Genomic DNA, 16375 nt, shown 5'->3' with positions numbered 1-16375 from the left:
TGTTAGACCTGAAGCTGGATTCTGCTGATAAAACTGCAAACTATTCTTCAGTAAAATCTTTCTTTAATTAATCGCACTTCTGACTCTTGGTCTTCATTCCTCACATCTTGTCTTGGGTCCTAAACTGTTGTCCCCAACACCTGCTAAACAAAACACCACTGACATATTATCAGTTAACTGTTAGAGAAAAAACATGTTTTACCTTCTCACCATGTTCACCTCTGTCACCCTGATGGAAAATAAATTAAGCAGTGTTAAATATATAAAGGCTAGAAACTCAAGGATTAGGGTGTACCAAAGAGTCCAGCTCGATCAGATCACATCTGGGGTTAAATTTATTTTAATTTAAGATGATGAACATGGAATGTATCCATTTAAAACACACCTTACTCACTCCCACAACAGCTTTAGGCCTAATACATACACTGAAAACACAACATATCATCTAAGGACATGGGCATATAACTTTTTATAGATCAAATAACATAGGATGACAAACGTGCATTTTATGATATTAAATGATATGGCCATGGTATTTGATATTTGATAATTTTATCTAATAATGAGATAATCTACTGATTTAAAAAATGTAGCCATTATCTCAATGGAATTCATAATGAGTATAGTTTTCTATAATCAATCTCTTGATCTAATGAAATCGTGCACAACATGTGCCACAAACCTTGACGCCAGGGATTCCATCTAATCCTGGCGTACCCATATCTCCCTACAAATGACAGAACACACAAAGTGACCTATTCACCCCATCTCTCTAAAAATAAGTCACTTCTTACACATTGATAAAAACATCCCACAATCAAAAGCCATGGACATGACAGTTAATAGGGCTGAGCGATAATGCTACTTTTATCTTTACATTTTCCAGTCTTTTGAGACATAATATATATATATATATATATATATATATATATATATATATATATATATATATATATATATATATATATATATATATATGTATGTGTGTGTGCATGTTCTGAAATGGCTTTTGTTGCCAAGTTGATTTATAATGTTTAATAGTAAAAATAATAGTTGAAAGTAATAAAGGAATGTTTTACACACCGTTTCACTAACGCAATGAAGAATGTTAATCATGTTCATATATGCACAATATAACAATGAAAGCAATAATGTTTACCAACTAATGTTTATCTTTAATATACCTTACAAAAAAATGGCACTTCAAGTGAACATTTGTAAGTCATGTAAAAATCACTGAATCTGATTTTTTAAATAAATTCATTTAAAAAAAGTCATTTTGAATCGATTCACAAAAATGAATTTACCTATTTATAATCCCATTTTTGCTGCTGAAGATATGCTCTTAATGTTCTTATACTCATAAGTTGCAAAAGACTCTATTCAACCAACACCCACCGCCCCCCATCCCCCCAATATTAATATCAAAAATAAAGTGCAACTAACTTCTCTTCAGGTTTAATTAATAGTAGGTTTACCTGCTACTTTTGCTGTTGTGTTTCAACATTAAAATAATAAATACAATATTAATATCAAAAATAAAGTGCAACCAACAGTTCTTCAGGTTGAATAAACTGGCTAAACCTGCTACTACTCTCAGTTTAATAAACAAACAATATTTAACAAAAGATAAAATGTAACCAACTACTCTTCAATTAATCTACAGATTTATTTTCCAAAAATATCAACTGATCAACATGATCTGGCTGCAGAACACTTGTCTGTGCGTTCACTATGTCGCCAGCAGTACAAAAACTCGCTCTGCGGGAACACTGGTGGAATGCACAGGTAACATTTAGCAAGGGTTGAAACAGGTAGCTCTTTCTCCTGGTGGCTTGATAATTTCTCACTCGTTGGCTTCCCCTCTGCCATCCGCCATGCTTTGTTTTGTTTTCTTAGCGCTGCTGCTGGTGTGAGGCGATGATGTCACAGATAGGCAGACTGAATCGAGTAACGTTTGACGCCTTTATCATTAAAAGTGCTAAGAAAAAACATCCATGTAAAGTCTGACGTGCTTAAATCCAATGCGTTATTTCCTATTATCGATACAATTGATTGATTACCTTTTAAAACGATGTTAGATCGATATATGTCGTCCGGAAGGCCAAGTTGCCGAGCACAGATCGATGTAGTTAGATCATAGGAATATAAATCGATACATCGATGTAGTAGATGAATCGTTACACCCCTACCTAATACTGATTACTTTATTTTAAAAAGACATTTAGTGAATTACCTGTCTCCATGATGAACTAAACTGCATTTAAAGAAGCCCTTGTCTGTTTTATAACTGCAATGCATCTGAGATCTATTACATGAAACCTGGCATCCAACATTTAGAACTCTAAGCTTTCCTTTGTTGTTTCAAAAGTGAGTATTGCTTCCACCACAAAACAGTCTTGTTCTGTTTCCAATAAATGAACACCACACACCATAGTTTTAATGCATTTCTAAATGCTTGAGAAGATTGCAAGGCTGGTATACATCATTCCGCTGGATGAGCAACATGGAAATATTTTTACAACACAACCTTTTTCTTATTATGGTGTATGTGAAATTTTGAAAGATGTGGCCTCACAGTTAGCATCCTTGGTCAAATTTCAAAACATGCACTCTTCAAGATGATCCAAGTTCAGACTTTAAACCAAAGAAATGACTCTTGACTCTTTACTTCACTCAAATTGTGCATTTGGCTTTCTGTTCCTCAGTTTCAGATGATTAACAGGACAAGGTATTCATTTTGACAATATTCTTTCCCCTGCCAACTAAATATGGGTTATTCCTCAAATTTAACAGTGACTAAAGGCAAAAATGGGAAATGTATTATGTATTCAAAACAATACATTTTTGGTTGAAATGTAAAACAACTAAAGATATATGTTATCTTACCTTTATTCCATCGATACCAGGAAAACCGGGTGGCCCAATGGAACCCTACAAGTGAATATTAAAAAAAAAAATCTTAACCTGGATTTTAAATTGTTTTGCTAGGCATCACAAAAGTGTGAAGTCATTTACCTAGTCAACAGTGCCTGAATAAAACATGTAACACTGTCAGCAGCAAAGCAGGTTTGGTCAAGTGGCTGACAAAGACAATTTGTCAGCATATGACTGTACCGTTAACATAAAACCGTGTTGTGTTTACATGATCTCAGTGTGCATGTCTAGAATATTTTTTTACCGTATTAGTGGCAAGGTGGGTATCATTTGAATTTTTGCACTTCCGATTCTGTTAATCGATTGCGATTCCTATTGATTAACAGTTTAGATTTGAATAAGGTTAAAAAATGAAGTCAAATATTTAGACATCAAACATATTTATTATGTCTTTTTGAAAAACATTTAATTGGAGCTAAATACCACAAAAATCAGCAGCCTTTAAAGAACCATTAAACAATAAAAGTAATATACATTTCAAAGATTAAGACGAGTAAACAGTCAGTAATAAAATAAGAACAAATTAACAAATTAGCAATAGCACAAATAAATACAACTGAACAAAGTTCAGGTACATCAAATGTAATCAAACGTAAAATAACACTGCATAGTTTTCTTTTTTATAAATAAAATATAGATGAATCATTATTAAAGTTACAAAACTTATTCAGTCAAGATATATGAGTGAATTATTTATATTTGTTTTTTGTTGTTTGCTTATAACATTAACCTGTTAGCCTGCACCCCCGCTTTTGAAAAAATCCAAAGAAATGGCATAATCAAACTAAAACCGTTACAGTTAATGATTCCTTTGCACTAAAATCATAAGTATGGCGTAATTTGAAAGCAGACACTTGGCAGTTTACTGTAAATATAATTATTTTCATGATCAAAAATAGCTATAATAAGCTAGCCTGGCGTGGCCATACTCAATTCTAGTCAGAATTTGAGTCTGGTACCGCTCTATTGAGCTTTGATTATGGGGCGTGTTTCAACCGAGCCAGGAAAGACCTCAATTGGATAGACCCACAACCAATCAGAGCAACGGAGCGACGTGTAACGTTAGTTGTCAAATGTCAACAGAACTCAACTGCACTGTGTTGCCAAGTCCGTGTTTTTCTCCATGTCCGCGGGTTGAAGCGACCCCAATTATGTGATTATATAAACCCAGGAATGCGAATTTTAGCAGGCAACCTTGCCAAAATAACATATTTTGCCAACCAAACGCCATTTTTTTCCGGAGAACACCCCGGAAAGTTATTGTTTTGGGCTATAGTTTTGAGTAGCAATTGTGCGCGACATTGCAAAAACACTTGGAAACCCTGTCTGCACGCACGCTGGATTAAGTAACGTTACAAGAAAAAGATGAGTGTAAACGATCTTTGCCAGTAATAAAATTATTTAAGGATACACAGAATACTTACCAACACGATCATCGTTTCTGAGAGAAATAGTGAAGGTGAATGCATATACGAACAAGTTCTCCATTTAGGATAAGAGCAAATTCAACCCAAGAGCCTTCGATGACGTGGATGATTACGTTACTGTTTATCATCTGTCCATCATCGTCTACAGCCCGCCCTGACAATTTCATTGGTCCGAACAGTTTCTGTTCGGGCATAATTACTCCTCTATGGAGCGAGTCCAGACCGAATTGCCCGAGCAAAAAAAATTGTGGGCGGGGCTAAATTCGGCTGGCATCCAGGCTAATAATAAGCTTCAAAGTTTTGTAAAGTTATTAGAAATATATTTGTATGAAATATCTTTATGAAAATAAAATTGACGTTGGCATTTTAGCAATCTAGAAGTGCACTACAGCTGAAGCCACATGTCTGGCCATGTTATATTTCAAATCAGAAGATGATAAGTCTAAAACTCTGAATTTTATGAAAAGTTTTTCAAGATCATGTCATATGATTTTATTTTGAGATTTCTCTAAAATGTTAACTGATGTTTATTGCCATCTCTTCTGAGCTACCATTCAGTTTATTGTCTCTATTGTTTTGAGGTGCAAACTGCCCATTCTGTTTCAGTCTCCCTAGAACACTTTCACACCTCTCTGGCCAGGTTATGGCTCTTATTAAATTATTCTTTTGTCTTCATTGTAATCACTGACGACTCTCTATTCAAACTGTTCTATTCAAACCTCATTTATGATCAAACTTCTCACTTCACCTTCTAAAAAGCCTCAAATGCCGTTGTTGACAATAGAAACATTTCAGTTGGTTTTTCATTTCAGTCTATTCAAAATTATTAATAAAAATAACGTATTTGTCCAGGTGGCAGGTGCATTGGCTAGCTAGCATGTTAGCTTAGCACACAATCAAAATACAATAAAGATTAAAACCATGTTTTTTCTCCAAAATTACTTTATATCACAAGTGGGATGTTTTAAATAACCTTCTGTGGTCTTATTGGTATTGATATAAGCTATGTCGAAAAGCATTGCATTATAAATATAATCTATTATGAATACACCCAACATGGTATAAAGAACACAGACAAACCATACATGGTCGCGATTGTGTGTTTATTATCTTCAATTGTCTATTTGCATCTTTAGCGATCTCAGGAAGCTTTTATTATGGACTTCTATTTTGGCACATGGTATCTTCTTCGTCTGTCTGTACCATATATGGACTACATGTGCACAGAGCGCCCTCTGGCTGCCAGTATGAATAGAAAACAACACATAAGAGTCTCCATCGTTCATGATTAGGCTACATCTGCGCATTTTGAGGAAGTATTGAATAAAAAAATACTCCTCTGTTTAGAAATTTGACACAGACATATGAAAATCTATTAATATTTCTCCTCATCTGCACACTTTTGAACTAAAAGCCCTGAGGGATGTTGATTTTTCGCGAGTCTTCGTGACGAGAATAGAGGAGCTTTTTTTATGAATGAGAGCAGCTGAGGCTCATATTACAATCAAACGGTACCAACACGGTTTTCATATTCATAACTCCTGACACATAATAACAAATTACTGTCACTATAAGACTTTGAGAATAAAACAGAGGTAAAAAATGGAAGCTTGACTCTTAGATCTTTTAAATGATATACAGTTTGTCACTTGTAATTACTTACATCTGACAGTCATTTGAGCTAATTTAAACAAATAAAGCTTGAGGACGAATGCACCCTCAATCCAGTTAAGAGGTTAATGACAATGACAGCAGCAGGAATATTAAACTGCTTTTACTTTTTTTTAAGACCGAATGCATGGATCCAGTATACTGATACACATTTTCTTTCTCAACTGTTTAGTTCACTAAAGACAAATACGAGACAAATCTGTGTTTCTCAGTATACTTGCCAAGATGGGCATTTTGACAATTTTGTGTGTATTTGTCTGTTCAAACACAGGAAGACAAGAAAGAGAATTCAATTCAGTATTCACACACTATTTGAGAGGCAGGTTTCTGTGGGTGCCCTTCAGATGTGTGCTCAGAGAAAATTATTCTTATTTGTGTCCTCTTGCGCTTGATTGGTTTAATATCACATTAAAATGTGCACACAGGAATCGATAAGTGAAATAGAAATTAGTGGAATCTGTAATGTGCTGTGTAGGAGCGTTGATGTTTCTCATCAACAGTCATGGGGCACATGGTGTCATCGGCCTTAGTGTTTATAATGGACATTTGCATTCATAAATAGTTGTTTTTTATGTTTTGTTGGTTATTGTTTGATATTCTGTATAAGTTTTGTATTTGCCTGACCTTTCTCACAAAAAACGGATATACGTAATCGTTGCGGAACCAGAGTTCCTGTCAAGCGTCAACACATCAGAAAAGCATACACGGGCAAGAGAAAATGGATCAGAGAGTCTACACAACTTCGCTAATGGATTTGCCAAATATTACATTTGATGGAAATGAACAATTAGGCCTATTAACATAAATCTCAGATTACGTAGCTAAAAAGAATCAGCGTTACATGACACGTTTTCCTTGACCAAGATGATTTCTTGTTCGTCCAGACTTTGGCTACAGTTCAAAATAGTTTAAACATCACGCAAATTGTGTGCACAATTCTATTTTTTTAACATAAAACATAATAATTTTAATAAAATTGTAGATATGTTTTTATTTTAAAAGACAATCTATATTCTGCCCTTACTAGGATGAGTGCTGAAGTACTTGAGCCTGACTAGCTTGGCAGATAGCTAACAGGTTCCTCCAAGAAAGACTCAGATGCCAGACTTTGATTGAGTTTGATTTACTTGAAGGAAGCACTGTAAAACTGAACATACAAATAATGAAAATGTCAAATAATGTGTCTTTGCATCATAATTCAGTTGTTACATTCAGATTATAACATTTTGAGCATGTTCACTTCCATACAGACGGTCTTACAATCAGCACTTCAATACTATATTACTGGAAACACAATTTACACACATCTTTCTTAAAATAGCATTTTACTCAATTAAAAACAAAAATATTAAACTAAATACTCACAGACATATATTTCCCAGACCTTTGTAACACGAAACCGCATGGCAGGGAAATACAGCGTTCTGTTGAATTTTCTTCCGATGTAATACCAATTATGGAAACTCAAGAAGGACAAACTTAATTTAAACTGCAATTTCCCTATGGCCACTAGGTGTCGCTATGGGATTATATTACTGAGGTCAGCACACTCCCCGTCTGGTATGTTTTATACCACTGTCTCTTTGCCCAACAACACCACCTCCGAAACTGGTCTTGAATATACTTTAGGTGTGCCTTGTTTGATAACTTTTACCTCCACTTTACGTACTCTGAGATCTGGACTAGGGATGGCATTTACCACAACCCCAGTAGGCCATTCATTCCTCTTGAGTAACACATCTTTTAGAAGAACAACATCTCCGACTTGCAGGTTTGGTTTGTCTACCTGCCACTTTCTCCTTTGCTGAAGTGTTGTTAAATATTCTTGACGCCAACGCTTCCAAAAGGAATCAGCAAGGCTTTGAACTTGCCTCCACTGTTTGTTGTAGAGGTCTTTAAGATCACTCCTTTTGGTGCGGATACAATCTCAAACTTTTGAGCTAAAAGTGTAGCAGGAGAGAGAACATTTGGCATGTCAGGGTCAGATGAGATAGGGACCAGAGGCCTGGCGTTCATTATGGCCATGACTTCTGACATTAGCGTAACTAGGACCTCATGTGACAACCTTGTAGAATCTGTCTTGAGAAGTAAGCCATCTAAAATTCTCCCTGCAACCCCTATCAACCTTTCCCACACTCCACCCATGTGTGAAGAATGGGGAAAATTGAAGACCCAAGTACAGCCTTGATCCTATAGATAGCCTTTCAACATTGGATCCTCTGCAGTTATCTTGAGCTCTTTGCAGGCTCCAATAAAGTTAGTTCCACGGTCAGACCTAGGTAGTCTGACGGGGCCCTCGTACAGCAGTGAATCTTCTCAATGCGTTTATAAAGCTTGAGGACGACAGGGACTCAATCACCTCAAAATGCACGGCTCGCGTTCCCAAGCATGTGAAAATAACTGCCCATCTCTTACTCTCTGCAAGACATCTCCTGATTCGTCGAGAGTAGATGTTCCACGGACCAAACACATCAATGCCGACATTAGTGAATGGAGGATCTGGGTTAACTCGATCAGAAGGTAAGTTGGACATTTTTTGCTCCTCCAGCCTTCCCCTGAGCCTTCTACAGATCACACAGTGGTGTATGACACTTGACACTAGTCTTTTGCTTCCAATTATCCATAGTCCAGCTGACCAGAGAGCATCTTCTGTGAAATGTCTACCCTGGTGTGCAACTTGCTCTTGAAAGTGTCTGACGAATAGAGTAGCGATGTGATTGTTTTTGGGAATGTTGATGGGGTCATTCTCTTCCCACCATGTTTCAGCTAACGATGAACGTCCTCCAACTCGTATTACTCCATCTTCATCCAAAATGGGGTTCAACTTTCTAAAGATGCTGCTCTTGGGCACGACTTCATTTCTGACCAGGCACTTTAGTTCCTCTGAAAATGTTTCTTGTTGAACAGTTTTGATCACTACAACTCTTGCTTGTGTCAACTCATCTGTTTTGGAGTTAGGGTTTCCAGAACAGGATCTGGCCCTGCATACAAGCCTAGCCATGGCTCTCGTGAGTATTTTCCAGCTGGAGAAGCGTGCAAATCGCTGTGAATCTAGCTTCTTTTCAGAGGTTTTAGTAATTAAGGCTGACACATGTGGCCGTACCTCTGCATCTGTGTCTGGCTCAATAAGGTTGTAGGTCTCTGCCTGAAATGTGTCAATGTTTAGGTCACCTTTGTGCAAAAACTCAGGGCCTGTAAACCAGTTTGTATGGTTCAACAGATCAGGGGATATGGGACATGTTCCATGATCAGCAGGATTTTGGTCTGTACTGATGAAGTGCCACTGTTCTGGGTTAGTATACCTCCTTATCTGAGCAACTCTGTTGGCAACATACACATAAAACCTTCTGCTTGTGTTGTGAATGTAACCTAAGACAATTCTACTGTCAGTGTAGAATTTCACTCTTTGGAGTTCAATGTCCAGTTCAGTGGTTAGCAAGTTTGCCAATTCCACAGCCAAAACCGCAGAACAAAGTTCAAGACGTGGAACAGTCAGAGAAGTACGAGGGGCTAACTTGGATTTACCCAGGAGAAAGCCAACGTGGCTGCATCCCTCTGAGTCGACTGCTTTAAGGTAAGCTACAGCTGATATGGCCATGGTGGATGCATCTGCAAAGATACAGAGTTCTCTGTATTGTGTAGAGCACAGAGAAAGAGGAAGGTATGGTCGTTTAATCTGTATCTGCTCAAGCTTCAAAAGTGAATCAAGCCATGTTCTCCACTGATCTTCTCTTTCAGCTGGAATGAGAGAATCCCAATCACATTGATCATTGGCTAGTTCTCTGACTAAAGCTTTACCCTGTACTGTTACAGGGGCCAAGAAACCCAGAGGGTCATAAAGACTGTTAACCACAGAGAGGATACCTCTTCTGGTAAACGGCTTCTCTACCCTTGACACGTAATAGGTGAAAGTGTCAGTTTGTAGATTCCACATGAGTCCCAAGCTTCGTTGCATAGGTAAGGGATCTGATGGTAACTCAATGTCTTGCAAATCTTTGGCCAAGTCCTCATGACAGAAAGCTTCCATAACCTTTCTACTGTTAGAGGCGATCTTGTGCAGTCTGATGTTTGATTCTGCTAGTATTTCTTTTGTCTGTTTCAGCACTGTGATAGCTTCTTCACTGGACGGAAATGAGGCATGTCCATCATCCACATAGAAATTATGCATCACAAATTGTTTTACCTCTGTGTCATGTTTGTCCTCTCCCAGCAGAACATTCTTCGCAATCCATATATGGCCACAGCAGGCGATGGACTATTACAAAAAACATGCATTTTCATGCGGTACTCCACAATCTGTTTGTCTGGATCATTATCTTCAAACCAAAGAAATCTGAGGAAGTCTCTATGGTCTTCACGGACAATGAAGCAATAGAACATGTGCTGTATATCTGCTGTGACTGCCACAGGTTCCTTGCGAAAGCGGATGAGGACACCTAACAGTGTGTTGTTCAAGTCTGGCCCACTCAGTAACACATCGTTGAGGGAGGTACTTTCATTTTTAGCACTTGAATCGAATACAACACGTATCTGGCCCTTCTTCTGTGGATGGTAAACACCAAATATGGGCAAGTATCAACATTCCTGCTGTGTTTTCACTGGGGGTGCCATTTCAGCTTGATCATAGTCAAACATTGTCTGCATGAACTTGAAGAAGTGTTCTTTCATATCTGGTTTTCTTTTCAGAGTGTGTCGCAGAGATTCAAGTCGTTTCGCAGCTTGGCATCTGTTATTAGCTAGGCGAGGCCTATTTGGTTTGAAGGGCAATGGCGCTACCCATGAATTTGAGTCATCCATGTAGACCTCTCTGTCCATAATGTCAAGGAACACTCTGTCCTCGATCGACATTACTATTTTGTCATCATGGGAAGTATTTTGGAACACACTGCTTCCAAGTTCCACTTTATCAGAAACAGCTGTAGCAACATTGTTGTGAGGATTGTAATGCAACATTGTGTTGTCAAACTTCTCTTTCACATATATGCTACTAGTACATGGTGAAAGGATGGATGAGCAACCATTACTCAGAATGTTGGTTCTGAAAACACTTACATCAGCAGTTTTGTCTGTTCTTCCAAGACACCTCTCCAATAATCACCCAACCAAGATCTAGACGTTGTGCAAATGGCGCGTTGTGAGGTCCACTGCGTTGTTCTAGAACCTTATGCACTCGCAGTATGTCTCGGCCAAGGAGCAAGAGTATAGCTGCACAGGGGTCCAATACTGGGATCTCGTCTGCCACAGCTTTGAGATGCGGATGGTGTCTAGCAATCTCTGGTGATGGTATCTCAGACCTGTCATCTGGAAGCATGTCACATTCAATTAAGGTGGGTAAGGAGATTTGGGTTTTTTCATCAAATGACTCCACAACAAAGTTACTTGCACGTCTGCCTACTGTTTCCATCACTCCAGAGCAGGTTTTCAAGGTGTATGGCATTCCATTTTCTTTAATGCCAAAATTATCAAAGAACTGGGTTTTGGCCAAAGACCTGTTGCTTTGTTCGTCAAGGACAGCATAAGCTTTGATAGCCTTCTCCTTTTTTCCTGCTGGATATACTCTGACAAGACAAATTTTGGAGCATGATCTTGAGCTCATACCATTTCCACAAATTTCAGTGCATTTGGATGTCACGGACAAGGAATCAATTGTTTGTCACTCCCCGCCTTGGTCTTCAGTCGAGGCATGTTTGTTAACTTTCCAAGGAGCTGGACCTGGGTGTAAGGCAGTGAAATGCTGATTGCTGTAACATTCTTTACACTGTACAGGTCTATCAGTCTTTGGCAAAATGGCTGGATGACGCACCGCATCTGAAACAGATGTTCATGTCTTTGAGGTAAGTTTTCCTGTCCTCTAACGTTTTATCTCTGAAACTTCGACATTTCCTCAATGGATGGGGTTTGTTATGCAGAGGACATTGCTTATCAGGATCATTTACCTTATTCTCTGAAGCTTTTGAATAAGCATTTCCAGGATCTGTGGAGACTTCTGTTCTCCTGGCAGCTACTGTAGGTTTTACATATGGCTTATATGGGGGACTTCTCTGTTTTAACAGCAGTTGAACTCCCAGCTGCGATATCAGCGAAACTTGGATCATTACGGACTTTAGCCTGATCACAGACAAACTTCACAAAGACTGAAAATGGAGGGTAAGGCACACAATTTTGTTCTTTATACTGAGCTCCTAATGGGATCCATTTCTCTTGCAGGTATAATGGAAGTTTCTGCACAATTGGATTGACTCCACGTGATGTATTGATAGGCGAGCCCCGGTAAGTATCCATCAGTTCTTGCTGCTTCAAGTTCCAACAGAGTATCACTCATTTCCCTCAGTTTAAGGTTGTCTCGGCTTGAGATTCTTGGGAAATGTTCCACATTTTTAAGCAAGGCATTTTCTATTACTTCAGCTGAACCATAAATGTCTTCTAATCTTTGCCATACCATTCTAAGGCCAGCTTTGGCGTTGTGAATGTGAACTGCTCTGATTCTCCTAGCTTGTTCGGAGGATGATGGTCCCAGCCATTTACAAAGCAAATCAAGCTCCTCTGTAGGTGTGAGATTCAAATCTTCAGTGGCACTAAGAAAGGATGCCTTCCAAGCCCAGTAGTTCTCTGGATGATCATCAAATTTTAATAAACCTGAGCTTACCATCTCACGTCGCAGTAGATATTTTGCAAAGTCCATTGAAGTTGAAGTGTTTGATTGCCACCGACTGGACTGGTAATCATTATGCTGGAACCTTGCCCCATGTGTCTGTTCACTGTAGTGGTAGGGCTCTCTTGAAGAGCTTGCAGTAAGGGGATTGTTAACAGACTTCCAGTTAGTGCTCTGTTTTACAGGATGCTGAGCAGGTAACTCACCAAACTCATAGTCACTGATTTCACTTGACTGTACATTACTCTCTCATATAGCTTCTTGCTGTCTCACCACTGTCTTTTTTCTGCTGCTGCACTGGTGGGCATGAGAGATCAAGTGTCTGGAAGTGGATTGGTGACTGAGTGCTGCACGACAGGAGTGGTTACATTTTCACTAGAAAACTGAGCTAGGTTCTGCAGCAACAACCTAACAGAACTTTTACGGTCTGTCTCTCCAAGCTGTTCATCAGCGGCTGCCTCCAACACCTCTGCTTCAGCGACAGCAGCTGCAGCTGCTCTTTCTAGCTGCAGCGTGTGTAAGTTTGCTTTAAGCTCTGCTTTCTTTCTAGCTGCTTCTTCCACAATGTATGCTTCTTCTTTCATCATCTCTGCTTCTTTCTTAGCGAATGCCAGTTGCGCCCGTGCTGCTTCTGCCTTTGCACGTGCTCTGATGGCCATTCCACTGGCTGATGAAAACTGACTTGAACGTGAGAACCTGGAGCAACATGATCTTGTTTCTAATTGTTCGCTTATGTCTTCTTCATTACCAGGTTGGGACATTGTGACTACTTGTCTTGCATTTAAGCTAGAAAGCTGGAGATTGCTGGTAGCTGGAGCTTGTATTTCCCGTTGAGTTCTGAAGGCCGTCTGAAGCTCTGTCTTTTTACTATTCTGCCCCTACTAGGATGAGTGCTGAAGTACTTGAGCCTGACTAGCTTGGCAGATAGCTAACAGGTTCCTCCAAGAAAGACTCAGATGCCAGACTTTGATTGAGTTTGATTTACTTGAAGGAAGCACTGTAAAACTGAACATACAAATAATGAAAATGTCAAATAATGTGTCTTTGCATCATAATTCAGTTGTTACATTCAGATTATAACATTTTGAGCATGTTCACTTCCATACAGACGGTCTTACAATCAGCACTTCAATACTATATTACTGGAAACACAATTTACACACATCTTTCTTAAAATAGCATTTTACTCTATTAACAATAAAAATATTAAACTAAATACTCACAGACATATATTTCCAAGGCCTTTGTAACACGAAACTGCATGGCAGGGAAATACAGCGTTCTGTTGAATTTTCTTCCGATGCAATACCAACTATGGTAACTCAAGAAGGACAAACTTAATTTAAACTGCAATTTCACTATGGCCACTAGGTGTCCCTATGGGATTATATTACTGAGGTCAGCACAATCTATAATAATAATATATGTTTACAATATAATAAAAAATAATGTTGATTAACATCACTGTTATGTTTAAAAAAATATATATAATATGTATGGAGGCATTTTGCAAAAGTGAATTTTTATATATTAAATAGCCTCATTATTAAATCAAATATCATACATTTTGAAAATATACACGAGGCAACATTCATTTAAGCATGCGTGTTTATTTTAGTAGTTCCGTCAGTGAAACAATACTACAGCCTGTAAAACATTTAAATATATATATATATATATATATATATATATATATATATATATATATATATATATATATATATATATATATATATATATATATATATATATATATATTTTTTTTTATAGTTAAATATTAGTTAAAAAAAATTATGTTTCCCCACAGAGGTGCGTCATATGCCGCTTTGTGCTGAAAGGGTTGTAGGACACGAGCAGGGAAGTTTGGTCCTTCGTCCCGCCGAATAGCCTGAATCCATATCCGTCAAACTTCACCATCAACAGGGAAGGAATGAAATGACAGATATGGCTGCTTTTGGGATTAACAAGAACAGCCCGGTAAACTACAATCACTCTTGCTTGTTGCTCGCGCCATTTGTTTCCCTGTTGCCCTGCCCGGTGAGGAAGAAGATTACCACGACGATTGCGTATTTCCGGTCACAAATACGAAAGTTGTGAGAAAGGTCTATTGTATAGGTTTCTATGTGAAGACTTTTATTTTGACGTGTTTTTCCACGAGCGACGCACAGTGGGTAGCAGGAAATAACAAGCTCATGGCTCAGTGAACGCTCAACAATAAGTTTGTGATTCATCTGCTTCAGTCCTCCTTCTAAACCCTGTCGAAATCATTGGCTGTAAGTCTGGAGATGGTGGTCCAGTGGGTTAAACCACTAAACCACTTAACTGATATGCAGAAGGTTACTGGTTCAATCCCAGTGTGTCCTTGAGCAAGGCACTTTACTCCACGTTGCTCCAGGGGGATTGTCCCTGTAATAAGTGCACTGTAAGTCGCTTTGGATAAAAGCATCTGCCAAATGCATAAATGTAAATGTAAGTTTATCTAAATAATTCATCTGTCTGTAATATATTGCAGGAGTTAAAATTTGATAATCAAAGATGTTTATGTTATGTCGGATTGGCGCTAGTGTGCTATATGCTTCTAATGAGCAGCGATCTTTCTCTATATACATTTAAATGTTAAATTGTTAATATATTGTTAAGTATGATGTCATTTTGATTATTAATACGTTTTCTATATTTCTTTTATTTAATTTACAGTTTTACTTGGTTCAATGGCCAGCGTTTCTGCCCATGTAAACTGCACTACATGTTGAAATCATTAAAGGAGCAAGACGCTCATATCCTGACGAGTTTGGCTGGCTGTTTATCAATATTCACGCAAGGAAGCAAACATATAGAGAGAACAGTATAGTAAAAAGTCATGGATCAGCGGGTGCAGGAGGAACATACAGATGCAATCATGGAAACTGAAGTGAGTGGAGGAAAAGAAAAGGCATCTGCAGAGGTCAGTTCTAAGTGCTCTTCATCTTCCTCCAAGTGTTCAGTTGCTAGTGCTGCCGCTAAAGCTAGAGCCTCAGCAGAAGCTGCACGTGCTAAGATGGCGTTTGCAAAAAGACAGCTTGAAATGAAGAAGGAGAAAGCCAAGCTTGAACAGGAAAGAGCTAGGGTGGAAGCAAGTCTAGAAGCGTTGGAAATCGAATAGGAAGATGCCGCTAACGCTTTGTCAACCTGTTTAAAGGAATCAACTCCAGTTTTATAGACAAGTCTCAGAGCATGAGCGCTGCATACGACAGTGACACAGATATAATTCAGTAGCGGAGCAGATTCTGTGATAACCAACATCTGCAGAGCACAAGATATCCAGATTCACTGTACAATCTGCATTGTTCCATACCGAATACTGCATCTAAAGCATCGCCATGTCAAGATCCTGCTTCACAAAGGTACGCAGTTCATTCAGATACGCAACATTTCTCTCAGAGTCAAGCTGTGCCTATGTTAGACTTTGCTAGATTCGTAGCGCGTAGAGAGCTAGTCACCACAGACTTACCAAGTTTGATGATAACCCAGAGAACTTCAGAACGTGGGAGTCATCATTTGTTAATGCAACGCAAGACTTGCTGCTCTCAGTCAGTGAACAGTTAGACTTATTAGTCAAGTGGCTGGGGAAGGAGTTGTCAGATCACGTGAGAAGGATTCGAGCTGTGTATGTTACTAATCCACAAGCTGCTCTTCAACTGTCTTGGAT

At 38.5% G+C, this 16375-nt stretch overlaps 1 protein-coding gene across 1 annotated transcript in view; it reads right to left on the bottom strand.

The window, feature by feature from the left end:
• Window positions 1-16375, bottom strand: part of col25a1 (collagen type XXV alpha 1 chain) — a gene marked incomplete at its 3' end in the record, with an annotated part of 823527 nt that overhangs the window by 165895 nt on the left and 641257 nt on the right. Inside the window, exons 12-14 of the mRNA XM_079803471.1 lie at window positions 2890-2934; window positions 683-727; window positions 203-229 (exon numbers count right to left, since the gene is read on the bottom strand). Of these exons, the coding sequence (XP_079659597.1) occupies window positions 203-229; window positions 683-727; window positions 2890-2934 (117 nt within the window). The remainder of the gene's footprint in view (window positions 1-202; window positions 230-682; window positions 728-2889; window positions 2935-16375) is intronic.

This window comes from Gobio gobio (genome assembly GCF_949357685.1).
Source record: "Gobio gobio genome assembly, chromosome: 2".
NCBI classification, from domain to species: Eukaryota; Metazoa; Chordata; class Actinopteri; order Cypriniformes; family Gobionidae; genus Gobio; species Gobio gobio.
The sequence above is the reverse complement of the archived record's forward strand: the minus strand, read 5'-3'. Positions and strand labels throughout refer to the sequence as shown.